The sequence below is a fragment of the Podarcis raffonei genome, chromosome 2 (assembly GCF_027172205.1).
Source record: "Podarcis raffonei isolate rPodRaf1 chromosome 2, rPodRaf1.pri, whole genome shotgun sequence".
NCBI lineage: Eukaryota > Metazoa > Chordata > Lepidosauria > Squamata > Lacertidae > Podarcis > Podarcis raffonei.
The window spans coordinates 108,416,690-108,429,620 of NC_070603.1; the positions used below are offsets into that span (position 1 = coordinate 108,416,690).

A 12,931-nucleotide genomic window follows, 5' to 3' on the forward strand; every position below is an offset into this window, starting at 1 on the left:
CTAAAGCATAATAAAGCTTTGAAATATGACCCATTATTGTGCATTCATTTTTTAAAAATTGAGTTTGCCCTTTCCTTCATACCATAACAGCCTGCTGGATAGGTTAGAGTAAGGCAGGGGCCGCCAACATGACGCCATCCAGATGTTGGAGCTATAGAACCCATCATCCCTGAGAACGGGCCAGAATCTCTAAACCTGCTCCAGATAAGCTGAGAAAGGGGTAGCGCTATGGACCTGGAGGGACAGGAACATGGTCCTTCCCGTGGTTGCATGTTAGAGGTGGCCTTGAGAGATTTCCCTCCTATAGTGGTGAATCTGGATCCCAGGTGACCCATTTCCACTGAAAAAGAACTGCAATGGGCTTCACCGAAACAACAATGGAAAAGTCCCACAATTAGCAATATGAAAGGAGAAGTTGGGGCTGGATCAATCTCAAACACCCTATTCCCCGTTCCCTTCTAAAACACAAGGTTGGCTGGGTTTTTAGGAATTATCCTACCATTTCCCAAGCATTTCTGCACCTTTAGTGGTGGGGGGAGGGGGACAGGGGTAGCACAAAAGCACCGAATCCACATTAACTGAGCAAACCTAAGCTGCGGCTATGCCATTGAATCCCACAAGCAAAATACAATGGTAAAGTTCATGACAAATTGCTGCTTTAAGGGTTGCTTTCATCGTCTGGAATGGATTAATCCATTTCCCTTTACTTTCCATCAGAAAGCATGCCTTGGTTAAAGTCTACTTTGGTTTAAGTCTGGACTTCCAGAATGGATTAAGGTTGTAAACCAAGGTACCACTGTAGTGAGAATCTGGATGCACCCAGAGAGACTTCTAACATGTTGGGCAGTATCCAACATTGAAGCTCTGCCTGCAAAATGGACTTCCATGCATTCAGTAGAACCTCCTCTTCCCTCCAGCTGCCCCATTGAATCCTCAAAATCTCAACTGGAGGGTTGGGAACCCCCAAACATATTTTGGGGACTCTTGGAGGAGAGAAGAGAAGTCTTGTTGCACAGGCAGAACTAAGTGTGAGGAGCATTAGACACAATCCATTCTATAAAAACTGCTCTCTTTTTGTTGTTTATGTTATGTCTACAGTGGATTCAACCCTACAATTTGGCACACCACTTCTCACAAGTCTTCTGCTTAAGTCTTCAGGCAAGTGAAGGAGGAATGGGAGAAGGGAATATGTCATGGACTGTGTTCCTTCTGGTTGGAATTCAGCATCAAAGGTCACCTGTGGTTTTCCTTGGTGTGATCCTCTTCATGTTCATAGTAGCTCTGATAGGGAACAGCCTCCTTCTTTTTCTGATCAAGACAGACTCTGGTCTGCAGACCCCAATGTATTTTTTCCTCAGCCAACTAGCCTTCATGGACCTCTGCCAAGTTCTCACCATTGTTCCCAAAATGACGGTGGATTTTGTAACCCAGAGCTACAGCATTTCACTCTATGGTTGTGTCATGCAGATTTCTGTCACAATGCTCATGGCAGGGGCAGAGTGCTTCATCCTGGTGACCATGTCATATGACAGGTATGTGGCTATCTGCAGGCCGCTGCAATATCCGGTTCTCATGAGGAGGAAAATTTGCAACATTATGTCAGTTGTTGTCTGGTTTGGGTCTTCTATGCAGGCCTTGTTCTGTTCCCTTTATGTACTGCCACTTCCCTACTGCAAGTCCAATGTGATCAGACACTACATGTGCGATTACCCAGCCCTTGTCCAGTTGTCCTGCTCTGACAACTTGGCATATGATATAACAGCATACTTTGGTAATTCCATGTTCCTTGTCATCCCCATCTCAATCATCCTGGCTTCCTACATAGCCATCCTACTTCAAGTTCTCAGAGCACGTTCCTCTAGAAGAAGCCACAAGGCCCTGGGGACCTGCTTGTCCCATCTGTGTGTGGTGGGGATCTTCTTCGTTACGGCCCTTTTGACGTACATGACACCTGCCACTTCCTATTCAGCAGAAAGGGCCATGATAAACGCTGTGTTCTGTACCATTGTGCCTGCCATGATGAACCCTTTCATATACAGCCTGAGGAACCGGGACGTCTTGGCAGCACTGAGAAAGCTCTTTGCAAGATGCACAATGTGTCAATGATTTCAGCAGGATACAAAATGGCAGGTACTCTCTCTTTGGAATTTATCCAGGGGCTGAAATTTAGCTGGAAGGAACCTAAGGTGAAAGATGCAAATTTTGTCTAAGGGCACTTCAGATGGGCGTATTATTGTGGGATTGGTGAATAGAATCTAGAAACCAGAGTCTGCTTTAATTAAATGGTTATTAGTTGTTGTCATTGTTCATGTTGTTTTACTGTAAAAGCACTTGGAAATATTTTATGGGGCATCATTCGTAAATGGAATCTACTAAGTAAATGAATAACACAGGTTTTCAACAATGTCATATGGTGTTCTTGGCATTGAAATGTGTGCCTATATTCCCCAACCCACCCCTTTTAAAACACATTTACTTTCTCCGTGGAAAATCATATGTATGTGGGTGGGGGTGGTATGCATGCGTAATGTTTCAAACAACTACTTTGCAATACCTGAATGTTCTGTTTGCATCATTACCACTATATGAATTGTGATGGTAGCAAAAAATGAATCCCAACATTCATACTGTAGCTTTCTTACCGATTATAATAACATAACTTACAGGACTGCTGCAAATTTTATTGGGATAATGTATTATAGGAAATGTTACGAATGCTCTAAAACATTGTATAAATTCTAAGGATCATTTCCCCTGTCTCATTCATATATATATATATATATATATATATATATATATATATACACAGTGGTACCTCAGGTTACAGACGCTTCAGGTTACAGACGCTTCAGGTTACAGACTCCGCTAACTCAAAAATAGTACCTCGGGTTAAGAACTTTGCTTCAGGATGAGAACAGAAATTGTGTGGTGCGGTGCTTCAGGTTAAGAACAGTTTCAGGTTAAGAACGGACCTCCAGAGCGAATTAAGTACTTAACCGGAGGTACCACTGTGTGTGTGTGTGTGTGTGTGTGTGTGTGTGTGTATGCAATAACCTTCATTGAAGGAGCTGGGCATCTTCTGGGCTTCCAGCTCCACCACCTCTCCTGAGAGACTGTTCCACTGACCAACAGCTGTTACTGTCAGAATGTTTCTCTGAATGTTTAGTCAGAATCTGCTTTTCTGCAATTGGAAGTCATTGCCTCGAGTCCTACCCTCCAGAGCAGAAGAAGACAAGCATGTTCCCTCCTCCATGTGACAGCCCTTTACATATTTGAAGATGGCTATAATATCGCCTCTCAGTCTCCTCTTTTTCAAGCATTCCTCGTAAGGCTTACTTTCCAGACCCTTAACCATCTTGGCTGCTCTCCTGCAAACACGTTCCACCTTGTCAACATCCTTCTTAAATTGTGTTGCCCAGAATTGGACACAGTATTCCAGGTGTGGACTGACCAAGGTAGAATAGAGTGGTTCTATTACTTCCCTTGATCTGGACACTAGACTTCTGTTGATGCAGCCGTGAATAGCATTAGCCTTTTTTTGCTGTTGCATCACACTGTTGACACATGTTAAGCCTGTGGTCCACCAAGACCTGTAGATCCTTTTCACATGTACTGCTAGTAAGCCAGGTGTCCCCCATCCTTTATTTGTGCATCTGGTTCTTCCTGCTTAAGTCCAGAACCGTACATTTGTCCCCTATTGTCCCTAAAATGAAAAACACCAACACTAACCCAGGGACCAAGGAAAGCAGACAGCGAGAGATGCAGGCAGAAGAAAAAGGCTGGAATGGATCTGGATTGGCTCTGCAGCTTCTGCCTGTGTTTGTCTCTGGAAGCAGCAGCGTGCTGATTGACTCCAGCAGTGGCCCCTGCAGATCCATTCCAGCCTTTTCCTTCTGCCTCTGTCAGCTTTTGTCTCCCAGCTTCATCTCCATCCACGTACTGCTGGCCACCATTTGAGGAGAGAGATCTGAGGGGGGCAGGGACTGTTTTTTGTGGTCTGCAGGCAAGGAGGAGAAGCCATTCCTTCCTTGAACCTCCTGATGTGCCCTTTCTCTGGTCAAATGGGCTTGAGTCTTTTTCTCTGCAAGAAATATCTCCTATTTTGGCTTATTGAGCGCCTTTGTGGCTGTTTTGTCTGTTGTTGTTGTTGTTGTTGTTGTTGTTGTTGTTTGTCTCTTTACCCTCTCCGTGTCCCTGCTTGTTTGTCTTGACATTCCCTATCCCTTCTTCCTTTGCTGAAATAATTTGTACAAAACCCCTGGGGCCTCTCCAAAATGAAATATGCTGTGCATGGCTATGCAAGTGAGGAGTGTGTGTGAGAGAGAGGGGGGGGAGGGACGGAGGGAGAGGGAGAATTCTCCCTAGTCTGCCCCCTTCCATAAAACCACAAGGAAAGTCCTTCTGGCCCTTTCAGCTGAGCATCCTGTTCTCACAATGCCCACCACCACATGTCTGTGAGGAGCCCATAAGCAGAACCAGAGCACGGAACAGATGAATCTTCTGCTGCTTTGTTGTCCAGTAGATGCGTAGGAACATTCACCATCACGCCCATCCTCAATATTATCAAATATGCCCAGCTGTGAGGCGCGAAGGCCACTCCCGGCAAGGCCCCTTCCACCTGGCTTAGGGGGCGGGGCCCACACTCACCCAGACCTAATAAGAGGCTCCTCATGGGGTCAGAGTAACATCACCCGGCTATTGTTTTATTGATTTATTCATTTAATATGTGGTACACCCCTTTGAGCGTTTTATTTAAAATATAAAGAGGAATAGAAATTGAAAATATGTACATACATACATACATACATACATACATACTGTCCAAGAATGCACCTTCTGCGTCTTCAGAAGGTGGTAGGAAGTTTTCACTTTTGAACTGCAATGAAGTTGGGTAACAATTAAAATAATGGTTTGGGAGCCACATTCCCTCAGGGTGGAGCTAGCAGAGCATTTATCCATGGAGAGTAGAAATGCTGGACTGGAAATGTGCCAGGTGAGAAATACTGGTTCTGGTCTGAATGTTTCAGAATCAAAAGGCAGATATATATTTCCTGCTTCTAGTCAGTGGAGCTAAGCAAACATTTCGCTGGAAATGTACATTGGGAAATTTTCAGAGATATGCACGTTGCTTTATCAGGGAGCATGAACTGGTTTGTTTAGGTTTTGGAATTTTAAAAATCAAGCATTTCAAGAGGAAGCAAAGGCTCATGTAATTCTGCAGCCATGAATATAGGTCAGGGCATTCCTCCCCCCTATTTTTGAATATAAAAAGAATGGGAACGTTTCTCTTTAATCAAGAAGGCATTTCTCTTTGTCTCAAAGAATGGAAGGGAAATCATTTTTGTGGTAGAGTATGAATTGCCACCCCTTTGAAACTGGGGAGCTATAACAGCAGCAATTATTGTAAAAAAATTAATTAACACAACAGAGGCATCACAGTTTTTCATCCGAGCCTTGTGAATTAATTTTCATTTTAAGAAACTAAACTTTGCTCCCTTCTTGCTGTTGTAAACAGAAGCGGTTGACACAGGTATGTAATTCTGAATATTTGTAGAAGTCATAGTTATTCTGTATTGCATGCAACTCTGTAGCCCCATGGAAATCAATGGACCTCAGTTAGTCCTGGCCATTCATTTCAACAGATCTACTCTGAGTAGAACTAAAATGGGATGCAATCTTTTGCCACATGATGGTCCATTATGCTGATTCATGATAACACCAATTTACTTGTACTTAAGAACCTTGCAAGCTTATGGAAAATAGGAAAAATATATTCAAACAGGAAAATGTATGTATTTATTTAGCGTATGCATATTCCTTTTAGTTATTTTTTTTATCCTGCCATACCCTCCAGGAAAAGTCATAGGATTCAATAAAGAGAAACAGATATTTTTATAAACCAGATTTCATTTGAAAGTCAGGCTTGGCACTACACATACTATTTATTCCCACATGCTGTCTATGTGGCACTTTAAAATGTACATCGGATAAAACATTCTGCTGGAAACAATTTACTACAGGACTCATGGTTTTGCAGCTGTAAAGCAACTGAGCTACAACAGCCTGGCATTGGTATTCTTTAGCTGTATCATAGACACCAGGCTTAACGCCTGCCATCCATGTCCTTTCATTTCAAACAGGAATATTTATGAACAGAGTATTCCATTCTCATGCTTAGGCTGAGTTTGGGCAGGACGGGGAGTTTTGTGTCTCTCTAAAGCATGATAAAGCTTTGATAAATGACCCTTTATTGTGCATTCATTTTTTAAATATTGAGTTTGCCCTTTCCTTCATACCATAACAGCCTGCTGGATAGGTTAGAGTAAGGCAGGAGCCGCCAACATGATGCCATCCAGATGTTGGAGCTATAGAACCCATCATGCCTGAGAACGGGCCAGAATCTATAACCCTGCTCCAGATAAGCTGAGAAAGGGGTAGTGCTATGGATCTGGAGGGACAGGAACATGGTCCTTCCGGTGGTTGCATGTTAGAGGTGGCCTTGAGAGATTTCCCTTCTATAGCGTTGAATCTGGATCCCAAGTGACCCATTTCCACTGAAAAAGAATTGCAATGGGCTTCACCAAAACAACAATGGGAAAGTCCCAAGCCAAAGTCCCAGGAATTAGCTATATGAAAGAAGAAGTTGGGGCTAGATCAACCTCAAACACCCTATTTCCTTTCTCTTCTAAAAAACAAGGTTGGCTGGGTTTTTAGGAATTATCCTACCATTTCCCAAGCATTTCTGCACCTTTTGTGGTGAGGGGAGGGGGACAGGGGTAGCACAAAAGCACCGAATCCACATTAACTGAGCAAACCTAAGCTGCGGCTATGCCATTGAATCCCACAAGCAAAATACAATGGTAAAGTTCATGACAAATTGCTGCTTTAGGGGTTGCTTTCATCGTCTGGAATGGATTAATCCATTTCCCTTTACTTTCCATCAGAAAGCATGCCTTGGTTAAAGTCTACTTTGGTTTAAGTCTGGACTTCCAGAACGGATTAAGGTTGTAAACCAAGGTACCACTGTAGTGAGAATCTGGATGCACCCAGAGAGACTTCTAACATGTTGGGCAGTATCCAACATTGAAGCTCTGCCTGCAAAATGGACTTCCATGCATTCAGTAGAACCTCCTCTTCCCTCCAGCTGCCCCATTGAATCCTCAAAATCTCAACTGGAGGGTTGGGAACCCCCAAACATATTTTGGGGACTCTTGCAGGAGAGAAGAGAAGTCTTGTTGCACAGGCAGAACTAAGTGTGAGGAGCATTAGACACAATCCATTCTATAAAAACTGCTCTCTTTTTGTTGTTTATGTTATGTCTACAGTGGATTCAACCCTACAATTTGGCACACCACTTCTCACAAGTCTTCTGCTTAAGTCTTCAGGCAAGTGAAGGAGGAATGGGAGAAGGGAATATGTCATGGACTGTGTTCCTTCTGGTTGGAATTCAGCATCAAAGGTCACCTATGGTTTTCCTTGGTGTGATCCTCTTCATGTTCATAGTAGCTCTGATAGGGAACAGCCTCCTTCTTTTTCTGATCAAGACAGACTCTGGTCTGCAGACCCCAATGTATTTTTTCCTCAGCCAACTAGCCTTCATGGACCTCTGCCAAGTTCTCACCATTGTTCCCAAAATGACGGTGGATTTTGTAACCCAGAGCTACAGCATTTCACTCTATGGATGTTTTGTACAGATTTCTGTCACAATGCTCATGGGAGGGGCAGAGTGCTTCATCCTGGCGACCATGTCATATGACAGGTATGTGGCTATCTGCAAGCCGCTGCAATATCCGGTTCTCATGAGGAGCAGAATCTGCAACATCATGTCAGTTGCTGCCTGGTTTTGGTCCTCTGTGCAGGCCTTGATCTGTTCCCTTTATGTACTGTCTATTCCCTACTGCAAGTCCAATGTGATCAGACACTACATGTGTGATTACCCAGCACTTGTTCAGTTGTCCTGCTCTGACAATTTTGCATTTGATATAACAGAATACGTTGGTAGTTTTGTGATCTTTTTCATCCCCATCTCAATCATCCTGGCTTCCTACATAGCCATCCTGCTTCAAGTTCTCAGAGCACGTTTCTCTGGAAGAAGCCACAAGGCCTTGGGGACCTGCTTGTCCCATCTGTGTGTGGTGGGGATCTTCTACATTACGGCTATTTTGACGTACATGACGCCTGCCGCTTCCTATTCAGCAGAAAGGGCCATGATAAACGCTGTGTTTTGTACCATTGTGCCTGCCATGATGAACCCTTTCATATACAGCCTGAGGAACCGGGACGTCTTAGCAGCACTGAGAAAGCTCTTTGCAAGATGCACAATGTGTCAATGATTTCAGCAGGATACAAAATGGCAGGTACTCTCTCTTTGGAATTTATCCAGGGGCTGAAATTTATCTGGAAGGAACTTAAGGTGAGAGATGCAAATTTTGTCTAAGGGCGCTTCAGATGGGCGTATTATTGTGGTTTTCATGCTACTCATGTGTGAACAGAGTCTGCAAACCAAAACCTATTTGCAATACCTTAATGTCCTGTTTGCATTATTAATCCCCCATCTGGAAGCACCCTAACTTTCATTATTGCTGTGTGATTGGTGACCGTAGCAAAAAATGTTCCCCAATATTCATACTGTAGCTTTGTTTCTGAATGAATGTTACTTCCTTTGGTTTAATAATATATACTGCAGCTTCAAGCAAGACAGTGTGTCCCTGCTGGGGCTGAGCTCCTAAATGGAGATGATAATAACATAATGTTCAGGGATAACGTGTAATCTAAAGTGTTTTGAATGCCCTAAAATGTTGTATGAATTCTAAGTATTATCATTCCCCGGTCTCACAAAAAAATATTTTTTTGCAATAAACTTCAGTGAAGGGGCCAGGCATATTCTGGGCTGCCAGCTCCAGCGATAGGAAAGTCTTCATTGTTCCTGGATCCCTTAAAAGTTAGATGCTGTGCTATTATTTGAGAAGCCACCAGGCCTTAGGGAACCTGCTTGCCCAATTTGTGTGTCGTGGTACTCTGCTATGGAGCATCTATTTGGAGATATATGGTGTTCATTACTATAGCACCTACAATGACAAATACTTTCCTATATGTCTAGAGGAACTGGGATATGCTAGCAGGACTGAGAAAATTCTTTGTAAAATATCACATGGTATAAATGATTTTATAGGACACCGTGCAGAGAGAGTCCTGGTCAAACCACATTGATTTTCCCCATCGTGACGTTTCTCCTACTTATTGAGGGACAGATTGCTATGGATTGACAGTGCACGGGCTCACATGATCATATTGCCATTCTGTTCTGACCAGTCAGCTCTGGTTCCTGTCTTGAACCAGACAGGTTGCAACATGTACAATAACCACCCATGATGATGATGATGATGAATTTATTATTTGTATGCCTTCCTTTATAATCACATCTGCAAGTACTTGCCTGCTAGCTTTTCTGCTCTCATCCCAATATCAACAAATTCATGGAGGATTAGACTATCAGTGGCTTCCAGCCACAATGTTGTACCCCCAGTGCTGGAGGTCTCTGAATATCATCACTGGGAATCACAAGTGGGCTTAGAAGTACACAGGGGGTGTGCTGGGGGTGTCCAGGCATACCCTGATGTTACAAAGGGTGTGGGTCAAGGGAAGCAGACAAAGAGAGATGCAGGCAGAAGAAATGGAATGGAATGGATCTGGAAAGGACTTGGAGCCTCTGCCTGTGTCTGTCTCTGGAAGTGGCAGTGGGAATGAGAGTGATTGGCTCCACTAGCTGCCCCTGCAGATCCATTCCAGCCTTTTTCTTCTGCCTGTGTCTGTTTCTGTCTCCATCCTCACTCCACTGGCCACCTTTCATGGAGAGAGATCTGAAGGGGATAGGGGCTGCTTTTTTAATGGTCTGTAAGCAAGGAAATAGGGATGCGGGTGGTGCTGTGGGTTAAACCACAGAGCCTAGGACTTGCCAATCAGAATGTCAGTGGTTTGAATCCCCACTACAGGGTGAGCTCCCGTTGCTCGGTCCCTGCTCCTGCCAATCTAGGAGTTCGAAAGCACATCAAAGTGCAAGTAGATAAATAGGTACCGCTCTGGCGGGAAGGTAAACGGCGTTTCCGTGCGTTGCTCTGGTTCGCCAGAAGTGGCTTAGTCATGCTGGCCACATGACCCGGAAGCTGTACGCCAGCTCCCTCAGCCAATAAAGCGAGATGAGTGCCGCAACCCGAGAGTCGGTCATGACTGGACCTAACAGCCAGGGGTCCCTTTACCTTTTAAGCAAGGAAGTGGAGAAGCCATTCCACCCTTCGCCCTCCATAAGTGCCCTGCATCTGGTCAGCTTGGCATGAGTCTTTTTCTCTGCTGAAAAAAATCCTATTTTGGCTTGTGGTTTTTCCTCTTTACCTCTCTCTTGTCCCTATTTGTTTGTCTTGCCATTCCCTGCCCCTTCTTCCTTTGCTGAAATCATTTTTTACAACATCCCTGGGTGCACACCCTAATGAAACGTGCTGTGCGTGCCTATGCAAATGGGGAGAGTGCTGTGCCGCACAGGTTTTTGAAAGGTGCTGTGATCTGGGGACAAGACACTCACTGGAGTTTCCTCTTGACTCCAGTTGGCCAGTGGGCACCTTCTTCCTACCTCCCAATGTATTCTTCCAAGTGACATCCTGTGGAATAGTGGTAGTGGAATGGTACCACCCCCATATTGAGACCTTGCTCAGTAATTTCCCCGCTCCACTGCCAAATGTACCTTGGAATAGGGAATTGGGGTGAGGGAGAAATCATGACCTGTGTGCCTCCCCCCAAAAAATCACTGGAATCACTGAAATCCCCCAACCCAATTTTGTAGCCTCCCAGACCAAGGCATAGAATTTTAAGAGCTTTATTCTCAATATATGCATTGCAGGGAGTTGGACTAGATGTCCCTCAGGATCCCTTCCAACTTTAGAATTCTATGATTGATATATTACAGGGACTGCTAGTTAATAGAAGGACCTTTTTATTGTTCAGTTTCTCAATAATTATTTACAATGTGTGTGTTTTTTTGAAAAATAAATATACGAAATGTTTCTGTTGTTTCTGTCTTGTTGCAGTACTGCATTACCTCTTTCTATTTTTTTGTAATTTACATTTTAATACTTTCTTGTCAACAAATAAAGTTAGTTTTAAACCACTTAGCAGCTTCAGCAGCCTTCAGTCACTTCTGCCTGTCTGCTTCTTATTGGTGGAAGATAACTCTGATTCAGTTCTCCCAAATTCATGCTTTCCTAAGCAGCACACAAACAAATATACATCCAGCTTTCAAATTTTGCAGTTGTCCAGACTTTACAATACAGTTCTCCAGCCCAAAAAATGTTTTAAAAATGCATTTGATAGGGTAAGGTGTGCATGAACATGCTTATATTGTAGAAAGAAGCACATAGAAATGCATCACAATAGGGGAAACTGCTCTGCAAACTGGTTAGGGGGAAATGCATACAACAACAGGAGGATTAGGAGAAATTCAGATTCGAATGCTAATGAATTTTAACAAGACCTTTTAAAAATCCACCCAGTTGTAAACTGACGTGGAAATGTGGAGAGCTGAACTTAAAATTGGAAAAATGAGAAACTGAGTTAAACTGAAATGAAAAAATCACCTATGCCTAGTTAGTTATTTCCAGTTATGTTTAAGAGTTCTGCTGATTCTGAGGATAACATCATGGATAGTTTCTTTTTTCCTATCCAATTATTTGCACAATATGCATTTTGCACAAAGTCTCCTCAAAGCTGCTAGAACATCGCGGTTCCTCAGGCTGTATATGAAAGGGTTCAACATAGCAGGGACAATGGTAGTAAACACTGAGTTGATCATGGACTTTTCCGCTGTATAGGGGGTCATGTACGTAAACATGGCCATTGAATAGAAGATTCCCACCACACACAAATGGGACAAGCAGGTGCCCAGAGCCTTGTGGCTACTTCCGGAGGAGCGTGCTCTGAGGACTTGAAGTAGGATGGCTATGTAGGAAGCCAGGATGACTGAGATGGGGATGAGAAGGACCATGAAATTACCAAAGTATGTTGATCTCACAAATGCAGAATTGTCAGAGCAGGACAATTGTATAAGCGCTGGGTAATCACACAGGTAATGGTTAATCACATTGGACTTGCAGTAGGGAAGAGGCAGCACGTAGAGGTAACAGCTCAGAGCCTGGAACGCAGACCAAAACCAGGCAGCGACTGACATGATGTTGCAGATTTTGCTCCTCATGAGGACCGGATATTGCAGCGGCCTGCAGATAGCCACGTACCTGTCATAGGACATGGTCGCCAGGATGAGGCACTCTGCTCCTCCCAAGAGCAGCGTGACAGAAATCTGGGTGATGCATCCAGAGAGCGAAATGGTGTAGCTGTGGGTTACGAAATCCACCGTCATTTTGGGAACGATGGAGAGAACTTGGCAGAGGTCCATGAAGGCTAGTTGGCTGAGGAAAAAGTACATTGGGGTCTGCAGACCAGAGCTCATTTTAATTAAGAACAGGAGGAGGCTGTTTCCAAGGAGGGCGATAAGGGACATGAAGAGGATGGTACAAAGGAAAAGGGTGGGTGACTTTTGATGCTGAAGTCCAACAAGAAGAAACTCCGTCCACGATGTTTTATTCTCACCCCCCATTCCTTCTTCATTTGTCCATATTTTAGCTGAATAAGATACAAGAAGAGAATAGCTGGGGATAGAAGTCACATAGTACTTTGAGAGAATTTTAGGTAAACAACCACTAATATTGTAACTGGGGTGGGTGGGAACCCAGGATTTCTAAATAAATTATGCCATCTTCTGTTATCAGTGTTTTTTTGTAGGTAGGCTACATGACCCAATTGGATGTGTGCGAGATTTCATGATTTACAGGCAAAGTGGTCTTTTAAAAGAGCTGAAATCCTCCTGTTTGTAGCCAATTAATCCAGT

At 43.7% G+C, this 12,931-nt stretch overlaps 3 protein-coding genes across 3 annotated transcripts; 2 read left to right on the forward strand and 1 right to left on the reverse strand.

The window, feature by feature from the left end:
• Positions 1-1,518: 1,518 nt before the first annotated feature.
• On the forward strand, positions 1,519-2,106 carry LOC128408734 (olfactory receptor 2AK2-like). The gene has a single exon (XM_053378757.1). It carries the CDS (start codon positions 1,519-1,521, stop codon positions 2,104-2,106), a length of 588 nt encoding a protein of 195 aa, XP_053234732.1.
• Positions 2,107-7,400: 5,294 nt separating this feature from the next.
• Positions 7,401-8,333, forward strand: LOC128408735 (olfactory receptor 2AK2-like). Its single transcript, XM_053378758.1, has one exon. It carries the CDS (start codon positions 7,401-7,403, stop codon positions 8,331-8,333), a length of 933 nt encoding a protein of 310 aa, XP_053234733.1.
• Positions 8,334-11,713: 3,380 nt separating this feature from the next.
• On the reverse strand, positions 11,714-12,292 carry LOC128408736 (olfactory receptor 2T27-like). Its single transcript, XM_053378760.1, has one exon. It carries the CDS (start codon positions 12,290-12,292, stop codon positions 11,714-11,716), a length of 579 nt encoding a protein of 192 aa, XP_053234735.1.
• Positions 12,293-12,931: the final 639 nt, after the last annotated feature.